Consider the following 20964-nt stretch of genomic DNA (forward strand, 5'->3'; position numbering starts at 1 on the left):
TGCTTGTGCACTGCAACAAAGCAATCACAAAGTTTGCCTTAATTTATTCTGTTTTTTTATTGTTTTATAAAGCTTTCACAATGAATATCATTTCAGAGCTGCTTTACAGGAAATGCATGTTTATGGAAAAATAAAGTTGTTTGATGAATAGTGTAAATGATTGTGTTTACAGTTTGCAAAATTGAATGTGTATATTATAGCAAGTACATTTCAATAACAAGTGATAATAAAGGGTATTATATATATATATGTAATATTTGACAGTTTTCTATGATAATTCAGAGCTAATTTGAGGTCCTCGTGGGGTGGGGTGGATGTCATCTTTCTATAGATGTTGGATTGACAGACTGAACATTGTGTTTTTGAGTATCTTTGTTTACAATATGAAATGGTAGGAAAAGCTTTATTTGTAGTTCGTCTAAGCACTCTGTTCAGCCCTTGCTCGCTTTGCTTTAGGAGAGGCTTTACTCTGGAGAAGAAGGGCATGCAGGCAGATTTTCTTCCTCTTCTGTTTCAGGCATCCATAGCACCGCCTGCCCCCCACTATCCACCTCCTCTTTATTCTCCCTCTGTTTTCACCCAGACAGGGCGGCTGTCTCTCTAACTAGCGCATCTGTGCTTCTGCTACTATTGTGACCCACACAAAAGACCACCAGTGCACACACGCACATGCACACCCCTCCCTGATGGTGTCACACATAGGAGAGGCAGTAGATGATGCCAAATATACGCTTTTCTTAACCACTCTGACTCTGGGTCTTGAGTGATTGTCTTTTTAGAAAAGTTATCTAAAAAGTTACTAACTTAAAGATAAGATGTTGACAGGGGCCAACTTTGATTGGTTTACTGTTAAATCCAAACACACAACGTCACTCTTGGAGAAAGTACCTAGGATGTATATCTTAACAGTAAAGTTCTGGGAGAAAAAGTCCTTTTATCTTCACACAGAAAACTTTTTTGTGGTAATGTAAAACACCTTTCAGAATACCCCTGCCAATGGTTACATGGTTAACTTCTAAAGAAACCACAAGTCAGTGGTGTTAACTTATTTAACACTTTAGTTAGCCATTTTTTTCAAATCCTTTTTTTTTGCTTTGGGGTAAAATGTTAAGATCTAAATCACATCAAATATATTTATAACACTTTTTACAATGTTACATGTTTCAAAGCAGCTTTAGATGGGAAAAGAACAGAAGTCGGGAAAATTAATACTTTTATATGAATAATATTATAATTATTAAATATTTGCTGCAAAATGATTAAACGTAACCAATTGTTTACATCATATATCTGTGTGTACTGTGTATAATAATTATGTCTATATTCACATTTATTTATATATTTACTTAATATATGAATACATTTGTTGCTTAAAATTTTCTGCTGTATGAGAACTTAAAAATGTGTGCAATAGCTGCAATCCTGCACTTAATGTCATACCCTGCAACTTAAAAATGCAAAAGTAGCTAAAAATGATAAACAAATCACAAAAAATAGACTAGTTGCATTCAAACATTGTGAATGACATGTAGGTAAACTGAGTTTCTTTATTATGCATAGTATGGGAAAAAAATGGCAAACAGTTTTAAGGAGAAGGTTAGCGTGTAGATCCACATGCACAGTGCAAAAAATAGCAGCTTCAATGCTTGGTGAATGTTTGCCAGGCGGTTGCTAGGATGTTTTGGGTAGTTTTTAGGTGGGTACCTGCTGAATCAGAGTATAAATGCCCACCTGTATGTCGTCTTACATTGTAGCATCTGGATACATTTGTGGTCTCTCCAATAAAAACATCCTTCCCTATAACTTGTAAGATTTATGGTATTAATCATGTCTGTAACATGGTATGGGAAAAGTCGCATGTTGAAATTTAAAATAGGTTTGTTGGAAGTGTGAGAAATAAGATGCATGCAAAAATAAGTGTGTATGTGCTGCAAGTGAGTTAGTAATGGCTGCTAGTTGAGGCAGGGGCCTCTCCCCATTTCATTCCCAGTTATTGGGGTGGTAGTGCCCCCTCATGGCTAAGAACTGCACAGTCCGCTGTACAGTTGGGGCTTTGGAAAAGAGGCAGGCGTATGTATCCTTAAATTTTGCTCTGTGAGGTAACTATGGAGCCTCATCTTTTCGTTTATGTATTGTGTGTGTTGTCTTCACCAGATACTCAACAGTTAACTGCAAACTCATGTCATGATTCATCCAGATATGGCAATGCAAGGTGTCCTCGGCTGACAGCGAGGTCTGTGATGTGTGTTTGCGCGAGACAGCGGCCTTAGCATACTCTGAGAGAGAAACGGAGGGGAGGGAGGGCAGGAGCTACTTTGCACTAATGTGTCAAGCACGTGGAGGCGGTTGCTATGGCAACCTCACAGATGCAGTGTGTGCTGAAATTTTTTGGTCGTCTTCTCCTCGCTCTGTCTTTCTTGCTCTTTCACTCACTGCTTTTTTCAATCTAGTGTTTTGGCAACAGATGAATTAGGCATATAAGCGTGTGCGTGTCTGTAAGGGGAAGTTTGTGTTTGTAAAAACTGGAAAAAGTGTGTTGGATTGGCAACCAAAGCCACAGAGAGAGATTCGGAGGGTTGATTAACTGACTGAATTTTAAATGCTAGATCACTTTAACATGCACACATGGCACAAGTCGACTTTACTCGCAGGATTTCACCTGATTATGATTCGATTTTTAAAGATCATATGAAGTGTATTCCCGCATATTTAGTGTTGATTATTGATTTTTGATTTGCTTGTTTTTCTCAGTGCGATGTCTGTGTAACCGCATGATTTCTATAGTGACGTTAAGTTAAGTGAAAGGTATAGATTAAAATGTGTTAATCAGACAAGACATTTTCTCTCTTAAGAGTAGACAGTCAAGTTAACACAGACACTAACATGAATATAAGATTGTTGCTGCACCAAATGAAAATGTTTTCCCTCTCCAGTGTTTAATCATACTTAATAGACCCCTTCAAGGTTTGTAAACATTGAATGACTATCGGGTGCGCGCGCAGCATGGGGTCAAACTGTTCATACCATCCAGGCTTTATAATTTAATCTAACTGGGCCGAAAAATGATGACTTACCTCAAATAAAGTGAGCACTACAAACACAAGCCTCTTTGATATTTGCATTGTTTCATTGAATTGAATCGCGAAAACTTAACGGAAGACCTCGTGCGATTTTCACAGCCCACGACGTAAGTAGGCATTTTTGACGATATCGAATAATACGCAACTCAATCTGCTGTAATGGGTTTTCTGACCCCGACATGCGCAGTGGGAACCGCCTGTGATGTGAACCGTGAAGGGGTCTATATCTCTGTAAAGGACAGTTTTTAGTTCTGATTTTAGGTGATGGTTTTTTACCTTTTGCAATGCACTAAATGGATGACTAATGTTGTCAGTGATCACGTTTACATGCACCCTCATGATGCAATTATTATGGACATTATGACAGTGCTGCGCTTTTCAAAAACACCAGCAGCTGGCGGGTTTTGTCCGTGCTGAACGCCGGCACTCTGCGTTTTTCCGTGCTGAGTGCAGCAAGTTGAAAAATGTTTGTCAATGTCACTTTTGACTCTGCCGTCCAGTCACAGTGGAGGAGGGGCCGGTCCAATGTTACAACAACCAACCGGCGCATCACTCAATGACGGCACAACATTATAGCAACAAAAACGCTTAGCTGAAAAAACTACAGTTGGTGTTTGTCTGCCGTTTTCAGTTGTGTTTAAAAGCTTTGATGTACATGCCCTCTAAGCGTTGATCCCTAAATAAATTTTTTTTAGTAAATCTGTTTGTTTGTTTACTGAAAAAAATGATTCATTCAATTTACTCATTTTTTTTTTAGGTAAGTGGTTGCAATCAATTTATTAAAGCTAGATTTTAAACAAAAAAAAGTACATTAAAATACAATAAAAAACTTTTGTTTAAATGTAGCTTAAATAAATTGATTGCAACCACTTACCTTAAAAAAATTGAGTAAATTGAATGAATTTTTTTTTTCAGTTTTCATGCAAAAATAAGAATATTTCAATTCATTTTCTGGCTTGTCTCAAATTTATTTGCACTTACACAAATTGTCTCTTTATTAATGAATGCCTGTTATATGGGATTAATAGCAGCAACATTATACTGTCGCTTCTTGGGGCCATACAAACGTTGTTGTGGTCATACACACGCACAAGACACTCGGTTAATGTACGCTCCTGGATAATAAACACTTTCTTCAAGGGTCAATTACACAGGAATCTCTTTTAGATACACGCATGCCAACACAAACACACACGCGCGCACATGCACAGAGGATTGTTTCCTGTTATGAGAGCAGACCTGGGCCGTGCATAGACACACTGGCAGTATGTGTGTGTGTCTGAATCGGCGTCCTCCTCCTGTCTCTCCCTCTGGGGTTCCTCTAGCAGGTCACGGCCCAAAAATAGCAGCGGGCGCCGTTTCAAGTGCAAAACCGCCGACTTTGGGGCCACAGCCAGCCTGAGAGTGTGAGATTTCTATGGGAATACTTGGCCATGCTCCAGTCTGGCTCTGTGTGTGTGTGTGTTGTTCCAGTCCCACTTTTTTCCTTTCCCTCTCTGATCCGACTGGCAGATGAGCTTGCAAATTTTTGCCGAACACATGCACTCCATGTGACGATGCTTTGGTGTGTAAATATTCCCACACACACTCGTGCTGCTCTGCTGGGAGGCTTTATGACTGACTGCCAGATTGATTTCGGCATCACATCCCATATGGACTCGCTGCTCATTTTGTTCAGGCTTGTTTTCATTTGGGCAGTGTTCTGGAATGGGCGAAACATCTTTAATCAAAGACATGCGGTAGAGATTAATATTTCATGAAGAACTGATGTTTATGTCCTACCTGTCATGTTTTTATATTTAGTTCACAGCTTTCAAACGGTTATAATTCACAAGCCTTATTTATGAACCCATACCCCTTTTTCAACAGCGTTTTGCACGTAGTAAGAGGTGTAAAGACTTGTTTAAATCTCCCAAAGTTAATGAAGTCATATGGGTCATAATGGGCCATACTGGTTTGAAAACAATTTGATGTTTAATAGTCATTTGTTTTCTTTCACTTTAAGTATGAGCAATAGTAATGCTTTACTTGGTAAACGCCACTAATTACACGTGTGCATTTTCTTTCTCTTTCTGCAGGATCTGTCAGGCTCCATCGATGATCTCCCTACAGGCACTGATGGGGCTTTGAGTCCGGGTGTGAGCACATCAGGTGTATCCAGCAGTCAGGGCGAGCAGAGCAACCCGGCACAGTCTCCCTTTTCCCCACACACCTCCCCTCACCTGCCAGGCATCCGCGGCCCCTCGCCATCACCCGTGGGCTCACCTGTCAGCGGTCCGGCTTCACGCACGGGACCCCTCTCACCCGGAACCTTGCCAGGTAGAAAGCTTAATTAATATAATTTGTACTGCTAACAAGTATTTTCTTAAAATGAAAAAAAAATGAAGTCACAGTCATGTTGTTCATTTGGTAACTTTGCTATTACCACCTACAGGAAACCAAATGCCCCCCAGGCCCTCTAGTGTTCAGTCAGATGGTATTCTGCATACCTCAATGGGTCAGGATAGAGGTAAACCTAGTTCTTTTTAAGACTAATGTGATTGAGAGAGAGACTTGAAATCAACATTACAGGACCGTGTTTAAAAATATAACTGCATCCTGTCCCTACAGTATATATGCGAAACCCTCAGATGCCATACGGTTCTCCTCAACCAGGATCGACTTTATCACCACGGCAATCATCTGGAGGCCAAATGCATGCTGGGATGGGTTCTTTTCCGCAAAACAACTCCATGGGCAACTACGGACCACAGAGTGCTCAGTATGGGCAACAAGGTAAGAGCGTTTCATTATACAAGAGCCCAGTGATGTCTTATTCAGTTACTAAGAAGACTTGAAATTGGAGCAAAGCCTGATATGGATCTCCCATACATTGGCAAAGAATCGTTTTTTTTCTCGCAATTTTTCTTTCGTTTAGTGATTTGCTTTATGCCAACATTTTGCACATTTTAAGAAAAATTAGCTGCATGTTTGACCAGAATAGTTTTAAGGCATAAATTGGACTAGAGAGCTTATCTTCACAGTTTTTGTGTTTTAATGTGCATGTACTTAAATAAGCAGAAGTATTAGTTTCTGTTGGCTATTCTGTTCTTTAGGTTAAATGCCCACTGATGGCCTTTGAATGCACAGCATTACTTGATGTTGTGACATCATTTGACTCGGTTGGGAGCGTTTAGAGCCCTTTGAAGCACTGAAACTGTTGAGGACCAATAAAGTCTATTAAATTAAGAAAAAAATTTTTCTTTAAAAAACTTAACTTCTTTTTTCACCAGCAAATTGTAAATTGTGCATGTTAAAACAGGTAAAAAATGTCACATGAAATTCGTTTCTTCTTGTTTAGATACTTCTTGAGCAATTTTGACTTAATTGTCCCAGTACATATGAGGGCACTTTTTTTACAAAAAAAAAAAATGTAATTATAATTTCTTGGGGACTTTTAACTTCCCGTTATTTTTCACTGTTTTTAAAGGCGGAGTGTTTGAAAGCCAATGTTGATATTTGAAGTCACCTAAACATACACGCCCCTACCCCAATAGAATCTGGACCTTCTTTTAATAGAGCCACCCCACACATACGCAACCCCGACAAGGATGTCAGTTGGTAGACACGCCCCTTACTGCTGATTGACTACAAGTGTGTTTTGGTAGTCGGCCCGCCTTTAAGACTCTTGTCCAGAATTAGCTTTTGAAATGTTTTAGAGATTGAAAAGTGTCCTAAGCTTTCTTTCTTTTTGTACACAGGTTTCCCAAGGCCAGCTTATGCAGGAATGCCAAATACTAACTACACCGGTGGTCCTGGAATGAGCGGCTCCATGAATCCTATGGCGGGTCAGGGTGGAGGGGGTCCGTATGGAGGTATGCCTCCCGGGCGCATGGGTCCGGGGCAGATGGGTGCGAGGCCTTACGGCCCAGGCATGGGTCCCAACATGGGGGGTATGCCCACTCAGGTGACATCTGGGATGTGTCCGCCTCCTGGAATGAACAGGAAGCCGCAGGATCCTACTGCAGCGGGCATGCACCACGGCCCATCTAATTCAATACACAGGTAGCCATGTGGGTCTTACGTGATCTTGAAATGTTGATGTAAAGCGTGCAGGATATACTGGCTTAGCATGCTAGCTTAAACGATTTATATATGGCATTCTGAGCATTTTTTATTTTTCCTAGGCCACCTGGTTATACCAACATGGGCCAAAGCATGATGGGAGCTGGGTCTCCATATGCCCCACCCATGAACAGCATGCAGAACATGATGAACCAAGCGGGACCATACCCAGTACCTGGCAACATGGCCAATAACTCTGCAGGTAAGCTATGAGCTTTGTAAGCTTTATTGATTGTTATCCATAAATAATAGACAGTTTGCATTGCATTGGCATCTGGCCAATGATTTATACAGAAGAAAATGATGTTCAAGTATTTTTCTTTTCTTCCAAGGCATGGCCCCCAGTCCAGAGTTTGGCATGGAAAAGCTCAACCAGCCTCAAAAGCTAAATAACAAAGTGGAAGGGACTCCTAAGACCGAATCGAAAAAGGTAAAGAGCTCACAATCTTTAAATTCATCCAGACTGAGGTGTTGTAGTATTGCATGGCTCTTACACATTAATGGGTATGTTCGGTCTTGAGTCCAGCAGCGACTGTCATTGTGAAAGCCAGGAAATATACCGGCTAACTCTTAACACACACATTCAGGGGTTTCAAAAGTGCTCCCCTGAAGTCCAAACTTCATGCATAATTAATGAAAATGCTTTTCCTCTGAAATGCACATATAAACCACTGTGATATACCAGCTGGATTTCCCCCCAGTTCTTTTGGGTAACGGCTGGAATCTAATCTTTGCATATCAATACATATTTTTCATTTTTATGTCTGCAGAAGTCCAGTTCATCTACCACCACTAATGAGAAAATAACCCGTCTGTATGAGCTGGGACCAGAACCAGAGAGGAAAATGTGGGTGGATCGTTATTTGGCATTTGCCGAAGAGAAAGCCATGGGCATGACCAATCTACCCGCAGTGGGCCGCAAGCCCCTTGACCTCTTCCGCCTCTACGTGTCTGTCAAAGAGATTGGTGGCCTCACTCAGGTGTGGAGATTCTTAAGGGTTTTCATTACAGTTTTTACATGACACTGCATTCCCAACTTGCATAATTTGTTTGTTTTCTGAAGAATATATAGTGGGAAGTAATGTGGGGCAGGACCTGGGGCAAAAGTGGCCTATGATGTTATTGGTTATATGTAAAAAATTATTATGTTCATCACCTACATTTCTTAATTAAAACAGTTGAAAATGATTTTCTTTCTATGTTCTAACACACCAGCCTATACAAAGATTTTGTCACCAGCCTATACGTCAGCTTTGCTTTCTTTGTATTAGGAAATTAATATTTAGGAAGCTACGCTTCACAGAAAACATACAAGTGAAGATCATTTTAGATGTTTAATGACTATTTAGAGCATTTGGATCGCTAGATGAAGGCTTTTTTTTGAAAACTTCAAATTCGACCAAAATCGTCTATTTCAATTCTTTGCCTAAAGCTCAAAATTTGATTTGTGCGCATTACGACTCATTTGTACAGCACTGGTCACATATACATTTGGATGACATATATCTGACTATAGCTTCCATTAACACTTTTTTTACTGAATGTCTCTTCATGCCTCTGTAATTTTAGCTGACTCGTGTTCTTCTGTCATTATCAGGTGAACAAGAACAAAAAGTGGAGGGAGTTAGCCACAAACCTGAATGTGGGCACATCTAGCAGTGCCGCCAGCTCTTTGAAGAAGCAGTACATTCAGTGTCTTTATGCCTTTGAATGCAAGATTGAGCGAGGAGAAGATCCACCACCTGACTTCTTCAACACCGACCCTAAAAAGAACCAGACCAAGGTCCAGCCCCCATCACCAGGTCAGTGCAGACCAATCTTAAATCATCGTCTATCAACCATTTTTTGCTGTCACGCTTTTGATTGTTAACTCTTTGGAGACTTCTCCTTATCTTTAACTGCGATTTTGTTCCCAGCTCTAAATATTGGGTTGGGAATTGGGATGATAATGTTTTACATGACTTTATAGTAGTTAATATGCCGCTCTTTTTGTTGCCACTGTTAAAATTGTTGCCAAAGCAGACCGGCTTGTTTACACTGCTCTTAAATTCAGCTTAAAACCAAACTGTTCTGCCTTTGGAGCTGTGGATTGCCGGTTTAAAAAGATCCATTGGAAATTATTCTTTCAAACTAACTGTATTCATCAGGAAAAGACTTAATAACACCTAAATTAACCTCTCTTCACCTGTCCGAAACAGTGATGACAATGCGATCAGCTTAAGTATTAGAAATCATTTTTTGTCATAAACACACATAACAGTCAATGTGCTCTGAATGCTGTTTTTCAAAAAGCGAGTGACATACTCAATTTTGCTCATCTTTAAAAGAATAACTAAGATATTATCGCACAGGATATATAATGCCCACCCCTGGTCTGATAAAAACGATTTAATCCAAAATCAAATTTTGATGATACCGAGATGATGTCGTTATTTTTTGCTGAGCCTATTTTTCAAATGTATGCACTGTATGTAATCTTTGTTACTACAGCTCTGGTCATTTTTGCTTTGTATAAGTCAGTTTATTAAAGGAATGGTTCACCCCAATATGAAAATCTAAATTTTCCTTTAATGTTGGATGTGTATATTAGGGCTGCACGATAAATCGCATGTGATTGTCATGGCGCATCTCGTCAGTAATGCCGGTTCCTTGATTAGTAATAAATTGCCATCAGCTGCTTTTAGATGGAGCGGCATTTACTACACAGAGCCGTAGTTCACTGACAATCGGGACAATTTCGCATTAATTATCGCGGACCTGTCGCCTGCGATTTATCATGCAGCCCTAGGGTATGGCCTTATTGTATTTGAAGCTTTGTCGTGTTGTTGAATTGAAGAAAGATTGTGAGCTACGTTTAGGATGGCATGAGGGTGAGCACATTGAGAGAATTGTGCTAAATTGCAACAAAGTCACTGTTTATTTACTTCCATCATTGCTGGTGTCCTCAAATTATACACAACAAGTTGCTGTTTCTTCTTCGTTTGTGGGTTAACTTGCTAAGCTGCTTCTTCTTTGACGTTCGCGCTGCTACTGTGGTTACACGCGTGGTTACTGCCAACCAGCGGTCTGCACGTGTGTTTGGACGTCGACGCGGACGACGACGCAAAAGTATAAATGAAAACCGGCGTGGAACCTACGCCGTAGGACCAACGCACAACTATAATGAGCCCTTTAGACTTCATAATGCAGAAAAGCAGCCAATACAAGCCTATAACAGTACGGGGTGTCCACGTTAACGCTTGATGGGAGGACGAGTTTAAAGCGTGACCGCAACACATGCTCCTCTGTTTTCCTGTCTTGCATAAACATAATGGTCTGGCTCTGCACTAGATTATTTGCATAAGGTGATCTGATAGGCTGACGCTTAAAAAGTTGAGAAATTTTCAACGCCAGTGACGTGACACTGACAGATCCACAATTCAGCATGATGTCACCCATTTAAAGTAAACGAGAAGCGTTAACGCTAACGCCCCGTGTGAATGTACCATAATAGCTGGAACTTCCTTCAATCCTTTTTATTAAAAGCTCTCAAAATGTGACCTTAAGAAACTGCTCAATAAACTGACAAGAGTACATCAACTCTAGGTCACTCTGGTGTGACCTTTGTACACATTTCCTTCAGTCTTTTAGGATTAGGGAATAGGGTTAGGTTACTGTATGTCAGTGTAACATTTCTGTGTGTAAGAATGGGTTCACCAGATTCTGACACATTATGTCACACAACGATTGGATTTAAAAAAAAATCTGAGTTGGCACCTCTCAGTTGTGTGTGTGAATGAGTCGAAGTGTATGTTAGGCTGAATGCGAGTTAAACCTAGCCTTAAGTGAAAGGGAAACCCCTCTGATGTCTGCTTGGCAGCGGGTCAGGCGCCCCAGGTTTTTTCTCGCCGTCGAGTTTATTTTCAGAAGTAAATCCCCTGAGGGACTGATGGGAGCCAGAAATAGATAAATGGTGAAAAAATGAAGAGAGTTGGTGATATGTAGTCAAGCGTGTCCCCCCTCTCTTTATCTGTTTTAGAGGAAAATACTTAACCAGAGAGAGAGAGATGAATACGTCTCACCCGGCATTGACCCCAGTGCTTTTCACATGAAGCGAGAATGGGAATCGAATTACCGATGAACTGTGCATACCAAAGAAACGATTGATTTTCTGAAAAGAAATAGAAATAAAATGTATTGCTGTACAATCAATATAAGCAGTGCAGATGAGTTTTAAAAATTCAAGCACAAGACGATGTGAAACTGATCTCAATGCGTTACTCGTGCGCTTTGTTTTATGTATGCGCCTGGAAAGCCTGAATTCTGCGATTATCCTCATAAACAGTTATGTCTTAAGTTAAATGTTCAGCAATAAAACACATGTCTACATTTGGTCTTAAAGTGACAGCAGCACATTTAAACCTCACTGTTCTAGACTGATTCACTTTTGTAACTTCTGTTCAAGCTGCATTGTGAGCTATTCTTTCAAACATGGTAAGGAGCGTCACATTTCCAGCTGACATCAGAGGTATTCACAACGTACAGATTAGCTGGCCAATTGGAGGACACTACACTTTTCATTTTTGTACAAATTCAACACGCTTTTTTTAACCATAAACCACGTATACACAAAATAACAGTTTGTAGCAAGTGATAGGTGCTCTTTAAATCAACATGGCTAATGTTTTCATGTAAACCATAAAAATGCAACCCTGTGAAAACGTTGATATCATGTGGATGCACATCACATGTTCAATCTATCCACGATGCATGCATGAGAGTACCTGACTACCATAACAACAATGGGTAATTGCAGGAATTGTTTGTGCTTCAAGGAAACAGATGTAACATGGCAAAACTACTCAAAGTGGGAGATCGTAAAAACAAAGCTTTTTAAAACAAGCTTTTACTGAACACTGGCACTGTCTAAAATGATTTTTGGCTTTTGCTAAGTGGTCTATTTGTGTTTCAGCTGGATCGGGGTCTTTACAGGGTCCTCAGACACCTCAGTCGACCAGCAGCTCCATGGCTGAGGGTGGAGACCTGAAGCCACCGACACCTGCATCAACACCTCACAGCCAGATGCCCCCCATGCCTGGTTCAAGGTACATGTCAATGTCCCAATTAATCTCTGCCTGTTTATTGTAGTGTATTGTTGTTTTATGTCATTTGGTATTGCAATAGAAAGTGTTCTGTTCAGATAAGAACAGTACTATGTGTGTTGCAGGAGCAGTGTGAATTTACAGGATCCTTTTGCTGACGGTGGGGACCCAGCCTTTTCCAGGCGCAACTCTGTGACTCCGAATTCAGGTTATCAGCCTGGTATGGGTGGACCAGATATGATGGCCCGCTTGGGGCCTTATGAGCCCAATAAGGACCCTTTTGGTGGCATGAGAAAAGGTAACCATTCTGGTCATGTATATCATAATGTTACATACTGTTATATATTTTACAACTACACGTGTTGTCAGTTTCAATGTGTGTATACTGTACTTAATGTGCTATGTGATGTCCTGTTGACATTATTCCTTAAACTCGGGCATACAGTATGCATTTGAGAAAACTGTGTAAATGTAATTATCTGCGTGTTTTCAGCCGGTGAGCAGTTCATGAGTCCGGGTCAAGGCCCAAATAGTGGCATGGGTGAACCGTATAACAGAGGCCCTCCAGGGCCTATGCAGATGGGTCAAAGACCACAGTATCCCTATGGTCCAGGATATGACAGGAGGTGAGAGCTTTAAAGACTCATAGTGTTGTTCTAAATGAAGACTCGCTTTAAAAGCCAACCAAAAAATTTAAGATATTGATCTTATGTTGTTGTATTTTTTCACAGACCAGATTCGGGTATGTGCCCAGATGGTAACATGGGTCCACAACCTAACATGATGCCATCTGGTGCAGATGCAGGAATGTACTCACCAAACCGGCCTCCACAGCAGCAGAGGTTAGTATTTAAATACATCATCAATTATGAATGTTTGTCATGTGTTCATTTAAAAGAATCAAGTAAAATTGTTAAAAGCGTAGTTAATTTCCGAGAATTGCAGCAATCAAAGACACAATGGCTGAGAATGCTTATTTCTGTTCGCTGGTGAAATACTTTTTGGCAATATTCATTTTTATGACCCACGTCTTTGCTTTGTAGGCATGATTCATACGGAAATCAATACCCTGGCCAAGGTGCTCCCCCTAGTGGGTCATATCCAAACCAGCAGCCAGGAATGTACCCACAACAGCAACCGGTCAGTACAACAAAACTTATTCAGAAGTGTTATATTGCTGTAACACCACATTGGTTACATTGATGACCACTCCACAGAAATTGAGCTGTAATAAGTTGTGGACATGGGGTTAGAAAGTTGGACTTGTTCAATGATTGTAGCCCGGCAGGAAGCGATTGAGGTGCCCTTGAGCAAGGCACCTTTCCTTCACTTGCTCCCGGCCACTGCATTGAAAGCTGCCCACTGCTCCTGGGGTTTAATGCAGGCTTAGTTGTCAAACTTGTTTTTTAGAAGTAATGTGAATGCAAAATAAAATTTGTGTTTGCCTTCATGTACTGTATTTGGATGTTCATGCCTCACATTAAAAGTCTAAAACTTTTTTAAATACAGAATTTCACACAGAAGAGGCCAGTTGATGGTGTTTATGGGCCTCCTGCAAAGCGTCATGAAGGGGACATGTACCCCTATACCAGTCAGCAGCAAGGACCCCAAGCCCCTGGTGGACCGCAGTCACAACCAGATATGTACAACCAGTATAACACCTATCCAGGCTCAGACAGACGCCCACCGGGCCCACAGAGCCAATTTCCTTTTGGTTTCGGGCGAGATCGAGGGCCTAACGCGGGTGGCCCCAACTCTCAGCCCTCCATGCCACCGCAGATGATGGGTAGCTCCATGAGTGGCCCCATGCCGACAGTCCCTGATGGACCCCAAGGTCCCATGTGGACAGGCCGTAATGAGATGAACTACCCTAACTATCATAATCGTCAGGGGCCCCCTGGTGCCATCTCTCAAACCTCTGGCTACCATACCATGACTCGGCCCGACGACATGATCCCTCCGGACCAACGCGTAAATCACGAGGGACCGTGGGCTGGCCATGTTAACCAGCGGCAATCCCCATATGGGCCAGGAGCTACTGGGCCACCAATGTCCAGACCTCTGCAGCCCAACTATCAAACCTCCCAGAACCACATTCCACAAGTTTCCAGCCCTGTACCCATGCCAAGACCAATTGAGAACCGAACCTCACCCAGCAAGTCCCCGTACATGCACTCGGGAATGAAAATTCAGAAGGCTGGACCCCCGGTTCCAGCTTCACACATTGCCCAACCTCCAGTCCAGCCTCCTTTAATACGGAGAGATGTGGCATTCCCACCTGGTTCAGTAGAGTCTTCGCAGCCAATCCTGAAGCCTCGTCGGCGGCTAACCATGAAAGATATTGGTAAGAAGCTCATGGCATCTATCCTTGTGAACACTTGTCTTGATGAAATTTAGGCAAGTGGGATTATAAGTGAGATTTTTTTCCTATTTTCAGGAACACCAGAGGCCTGGAGAGTCATGATGTCGCTTAAATCAGGCTTGTTAGCAGAGAGTACTTGGGCCTTAGACACCATTAATATTCTTCTATATGATGACAATAGCATTTCCACCTTCAATCTGAACCAGGTGAGAAGATCTACATTTAGCCAGATAATCTAGATTGTGTTTTTTTTTGTAGATTGTCACTACGATAAATGTTGATGATGATGAGCTCTGGACATTTTTTGGGTGAATCCAACACCTTATCACACAGCAGAAAGAAACGTGACGTCAGTCAGTCTGCAGATTTGCTTGTATGTCAAAGTACACATGCTCATGTCCCTACTTCCTCCAAAGCTGAGGAAATGTTTGGCAAAAAATGAACACAATGTCAGTTAAATGTTAGTAATATATGATCTGCTTACGTGCAAGTGTTATTGTTACAGAAAGATATAGTAGCCATGTTTCCTGGCATATCACCCAGCCAGAACTTGACAGCATGTTACACTTCAGCATATTACTTTCAACAGCCAAATTCCCTTTAAAATGTAAAAAGGCATCTTAAACCTTCTAGTTTTCTTTAGACCAACTTTGGCAATGAACATTACAGCCCCTCCCTCTGTGCTAGTTACGTTTGCTCTGCTGGCTAGCTTTTGTTTCTCATCGATATTCTTTGTTCTGATTGCAGCTTCCTGGATTCCTTGAGCTCATTGTCGAATACTTCCGAAGGTGCCTCATTGAGATCTTCGGGATCTTGAAAGAGTATGAGGTTGGAGATCCTGGCCAACGTACCCTGGTCGACCCGGATGCCGTTGACCCCGAGATGTCTGATGAGGAGATGCCAGAGGCAGAACAGATGGAAGATGAAGACGAGGACGAGGATGATGATGTTGAAAACAGTACTGTGCAGTTGCCACAGGTTCAGGTCAAGCAGGAGAAAGAGGAGTTCACTCAGATTCAAAATCCCAGTGATAGACTTGAGCAAATAGAGAGGGAAGACGAGGACACTTCATGTAAACATCTCCCTAAATCACCTACCCCACAGCAAGAAATAAGTGGCTCCCAAGAGAGGCCAAAGCAGGCTAGCAAATTTGACAAGCTCCCTATTAAGATATTGAGGAAGAAAGACCTGTTTGTAATTGGCCGCACCAGTAAATTGGGCCGGCGACAAGCTTTCGATAGCGGTCTGATCCATTGGAGCGTGGGTGGTGGAGATACTACAGAGCACATACAAACCCATTTTGAGAGCAAGATGGAACTTCTGAAGCAGCGGAAACGGAAGCCGGTAAATATGGGGCCACGTAAAAAAGTAGTGGAAGCAGTCACGGACGATGCTGAAAAGACGATTGAAGAACAGCTGACACCGCAAGCGCAACCTCAGCCGTCCACAAATCAATCATCAGAGGACAAAAACGCTACAACAGCTAGCACGTCAACGAGCATAACAGCCACCATTGATGACGTGCTGTCAGCTCGGCAAGGTTCCTTGACCGAGGAAGCAGTCAGAGGCAAGCCGGATAATATCGACAGAGAGAAAAGCAAGTTTCTCTTCGGCATGGACCTCGCACATCACAGTCGTAATATCAAGATCTTGGAAGACGAGCCACATAGCAAGGACGAGACGCCACTCTGCACGCTCTCAGATTGGCAGGATGCCCTTGCCCGCCGTTGCATCTGTGTTTCCAACGTCGTTCGCAGCCTTTCCTTCGTCCCTGGCAATGACCTGGAAATGTCAAAGCATCCAGGACTTTTACTGTTACTAGGCAGGCTGGTGCTGTTGCACCATCGGCATCCTGAACGCAAGCAGGCCCCGGTCACCTATGAAAAAGAGGAAGAGGAGGATGAAGGTGTTAGTTGCGAGCGAGACGAGTGGTGGTGGGACTGCCTGGAGGTTCTGCGGGAAAACTGCTTGGTCACGTTAGCAAACATCTCAGGCCAGCTGGACCTTTCCATCTACCCTGAAAGTATTTGCTTGCCCCTATTGGATGGCCTGCTCCACTGGGCTGTTTGCCCTTCGGCTGAAGCCATCGACCCCTTCCCTACGCTAGGACTCAACGGAACGCTGTCTCCCCAGAGACTGGTCCTTGAAACCCTGAGTAAACTTAGCATCCAGGATAACAACGTTGACCTCATTCTGGCTACGCCACCTTTTAGCCGTTTGGAGAAGCTCTACGGCTCCCTCGTGCGCATGGTCGGCGACCGCAAAGTACCCGTTTGCCGGGAGATGGCAGTGGTGCTTCTGGCTAACCTTGCGCAGGGCGACAGCGTCGCGGCCCGGGCTATCGCAGTGCAGAAGGGCAGCGTGGGAAACCTTCTGGGTTTTCTAGAGGACAGTCTCGCGGCCACTCAGTTTCAGCAAAGTCAGGGCTCGTTGCTGCACTTACAAGGCACGCACTTTGAGCCTACTAGTGTGGACATGATGCGGCGGGCAGCGCGTGCCCTGCACGCCTTTGCCAAAGTGGAAGAGAACCACTCAGAGTTCACGCTGTACGAGTCACGGCTACTGGACATATCTGTATCCCCACTTATGAACTCTTTGGTGTCCCATGTAATCTGCGACGTACTGTTTCTGGTCGGCCAGTCGTGACAGCCCGAGCGGTTGATCATGTTTTTCCCCGCTCGTTTTTTTAATGTGTGCGTGAGTGTGTGACTGGAGAAAATTTAACCGCAAAACTGACTTTTTTATTTATGCAAAATCACCTCAGATTCCACTGTCTAACCTTGCTTCGCTCTCAAGGAAGGATATACCATGGTAATTGATTGATTGATTTATCTCGTGTATGTAGTAAAACTAATATGGATATGCTGATTGAGACTGTCACCCGAAAGAGTGTGTGCTGCCCTTTGGACTTTTTGTAAAGAAAAGCAAAAATTCAAAAAAGAAACAAAAAACTGTAACCAAAGTTGCTGTCACGTTTACAGTGAGTTTGGGGAAATGTCCCATGTTCTCCATCAGGGTGTGAGGATGGGGATGAAGACCACCATAATCTGGTTCTCGGAGGCTTAAAAGACTCGCTCGCAGACTCTAGTTTGTGTGGTATAAATTGCTGTAACTTGGATTTTATATATATATATATATACACTTAGCCCTAAAGAAACCAGGTCGTTGGCTGTGAACAGACATGTAAATGGGAGGCCTGTGCAGTAGATTGTAGATTGACTTTTCTGTACTGTACACCTTAAAACTGTAAACATACTGTAACAATACTGTTTCACACTGAGATAATGCTGGCTTGGCAGCGAAAACTGTAGTTTTTAAAAATGATTTTAGATTCATGTTGAGAGAGGAAAATGGTTTTCCCCAAAAGTAACGTGAACCTACAACCTACCCGACCTCTTCTTTTTCCCTTGATTGTATAACTTGACCCTTAAAGAAATCACCTCTTAGGACTGGTCTTGAGCTCTAGATGCAGTCCAGGCTGCAGTGTATATAATGATGTTGTAAATTACACTTTGCTTCTCTCTCTCTCTCTCTCTCTCTCATCTTATGGCGCTCTTCACCGTTTTTAATCTTTGACGAATTAAAGGTTTCAGTCAACAGATCTCATTGTGCATTTTCATGTGTTCATTTATCACTTGACTTTCATTGCATTCAAAAGGATCTTCTGGATTCCATACACATAACATTTTCAGGTTCTTTTGTTAAAAGCTGTAGAGAAATATATTAAACCAGAAATCTCCAACTGATTTTATCATTCACCGGAACAAAGATCAAATAAACGAGTTTGCTTTTGCCTCTTTTTCCCCAGCGGTTCCCTTAGTCAATTCCAGTGCTATGGATTCATATTTGTATTACAGATGATGTAGCTAAAAACTTGTGTAAATTCCTTCCCTTTTTTGGCTTAATATCATTTATTCCGTATGAAATCTTTATACTATATGTTCCACGTGTTAAGAATAAATGTACATTAAATCTTGGTAAAACTTTTGTGATGGATTTATTTATAACTTTTCCTTCACTAGGTACGTTTACATGCAACCAAATAATCCTTTTGTAATCGTATCGATGGCTCAGTCGGATTGAAAGTCCTTTGTAAACACCTTAATCAATAGGATTGAGGTTGATCGGATGCAAATTTCGATCGTATTGAAAGGGGTTGTGTAGTGTAGTACGATCAGGGGGGCGGGGTTTCATATTTTATTGAAGCTTTTTAGCAGACCCCCACCTGCTGTTAGCATTCCATTGCCTCCCATTCATTTTGGCGTCACTTTGACAGCGAATAACATCTGAGGCGTTTAAAGACTCCATTTGTCCATGAATTATTTCCAAAGAAACACGAAAATGTATCTTATGTTGTGGCCCAATAGAAGCAGTTTTTTTAAAAAATAGGCTAACGATTGCGTCATAACCTGCGACTCTCTGTCGCACAGTAGAGACATTACCGTATGGACAGGAGGAGAAGCTCGTAGGCAATCTTAAACTGTTTATGAGGCAATCGGGTGGACGTGGAGGCATAAAGTCAAGGGAGCTTATTAATCAGAATACTTAACAAAATTTGCTCCTGTTCACACTCGCCGTCTCTGCAAGATTCGGTGTGTGATTCAGATTTCTCGTGGCATAGCTATTAGAAGATTTAAAATTGTCAGACAGGTTGCTCATGTGACATCTACGTCATTAAGCATCAAGTTTACATCTGCGCAGTACGCTCGACCCCCAGGAAGTGCAGGCTTTTAATTGACTTCACTTGTCTCCATTGAATCCAATGGGGTCGCTGTGTCCATTTCTTTTACTGTCTATGACTCCGATCTGTGATCCGATCATCACGAGAAATGATCCATGTAAACGCATGAATCATAGTATTTTTTTTAAATACCTTGTTGCACGTGTGCAGAAAAATTGCAAGTTTACTTATCCTCTTATTAACGTATCACATGATTCTCATCACAGAAACATGCAATAGCAAGTTTATGGCAACATGCGCTGTACAGTCAGCAGCGTTCATGTCTTTCATAACATACATAAAGCAATAAAATAGTGGAGTGCCTTTCAAAAAGTGTTTTTTTTGCCTATATCTGAAAACTTCTTAGTCGAAATGAATTTAAAGTGAAAAACTGTCATTTTGTTTTGGAATATTGTGGTCATTTTTACAAATGACTTATCTGTGAGCTTTATTATTTAAAAAAAATCATGTGGCCTCAAAATCTTTAATCAAAAATGCAAATCTCCTCCCCTCCTGGAAACAATAGCTGTTTCTCAATATGCGTTCTTCAGCGATCTTGCGTTCTCGAGTCCTCGCTTTACTTCGTCATTAACAGTCGAAGTTCATTCCAATTCTCAAGAACGCAAGTACAGAAGACGCATGAAAATACTCGGATGTGTTCTTGATATCGATTGCAGACTTGCGCGCTGAAATCGCTTTATGCCCCAGAAGTCATTGTGGCAAAACAATGGCGGAGGTCAGGTGACCAACAGGAAGATCGCACACACATCTCAATTCTCATAAGTGCGTTCTGTGTTCTCGCGACCTGAGTTCGTTCTTCCGAGGCCGCCTGGCAAGTTCGATCTCCACGAGGACGCAAGTTCATTCTTTGCGTTCTTGAAATTGAGAAACAGCCAATCTCTCATTTTGTTATATGGTTTGGCAGGTGGGCGGGGTCTGGGAAAAGGTTGCAGCGATTTGCAATTAGCAACAAACTTCAAACAATCCAATCAGTTCTTGATGAACGAATTCAAGTCCCGCCCTCCCTTTCTTCATTTCAGAAGCCGTTTTCCTCGGATACACATGGTTTCATCGGACGCACGTGATACACGTCTTGATCGGAACTTTACTTCCGGTTTCGTTTTTTTAATGGTCTAACTAGTTGCTAAACTGATCTCTTGAACAAATACCTTGTCAAAAATAACAAATGTTTTGGTTTCCTAGGTAATCTATGTGTTGTTTTTTTGCTTGTTATATAAATAAACTATGTTTAAAGTACTTTGTTGTTATTTATTCTTAGCGGAGTTTACCGGAAGTTACTGCGGACCGCGACAGCCGCTTGTTTATGTTGTTACTGCTGAAACCTTCTATTTTTTGTAGGTTAAATATGAAAGGATTTCGTTTATTAGTTTTTGGTATTTGGGCTGTGAATAGTCATTGGGATGCTTTTGGGCTAGTTTTGATACACAAGTCTGGCAACCCTGGCTGTGTGCTTGCGCAGAGGCTTGCTTCGGATTAGAATGAACATTTTAATCCGATTGCAATGTTTTAGGTACATGTAACTTTACTGTCGTAACCTGCAATTGGGTTAAATTCAATCGGGTTGACAAAATTGTGTGCATAGTTTCCGCCTTCTAT

The 20964-nt window shown here is 41.9% G+C and overlaps 1 protein-coding gene across 1 annotated transcript in view; it reads left to right on the top strand.

Moving 5' to 3' along the window:
• Positions 1-18228, top strand: part of arid1ab (AT-rich interactive domain 1Ab) — a 59917-nt gene extending 41689 nt beyond the window's left edge. Inside the window, exons 5-20 of the mRNA XM_055220814.2 lie at positions 5159-5399; positions 5515-5589; positions 5691-5855; positions 6821-7124; positions 7247-7386; positions 7517-7614; positions 7955-8164; positions 8782-8986; positions 12136-12268; positions 12391-12563; positions 12759-12891; positions 12997-13107; positions 13309-13405; positions 13775-14609; positions 14703-14833; positions 15375-18228. Coding sequence (XP_055076789.2) covers positions 5159-5399; positions 5515-5589; positions 5691-5855; positions 6821-7124; positions 7247-7386; positions 7517-7614; positions 7955-8164; positions 8782-8986; positions 12136-12268; positions 12391-12563; positions 12759-12891; positions 12997-13107; positions 13309-13405; positions 13775-14609; positions 14703-14833; positions 15375-17273 — 4950 coding nt within the window. The 3' untranslated portion in view covers positions 17274-18228. The remainder of the gene's footprint in view (positions 1-5158; positions 5400-5514; positions 5590-5690; positions 5856-6820; positions 7125-7246; positions 7387-7516; positions 7615-7954; positions 8165-8781; positions 8987-12135; positions 12269-12390; positions 12564-12758; positions 12892-12996; positions 13108-13308; positions 13406-13774; positions 14610-14702; positions 14834-15374) is intronic.
• The last annotated feature ends 2736 nt before the right edge of the window (positions 18229-20964 follow it).

Source organism: Misgurnus anguillicaudatus, chromosome 20, assembly GCF_027580225.2.
Source record: "Misgurnus anguillicaudatus chromosome 20, ASM2758022v2, whole genome shotgun sequence".
In the NCBI taxonomy this organism is placed as follows: Eukaryota; Metazoa; Chordata; class Actinopteri; order Cypriniformes; family Cobitidae; genus Misgurnus; species Misgurnus anguillicaudatus.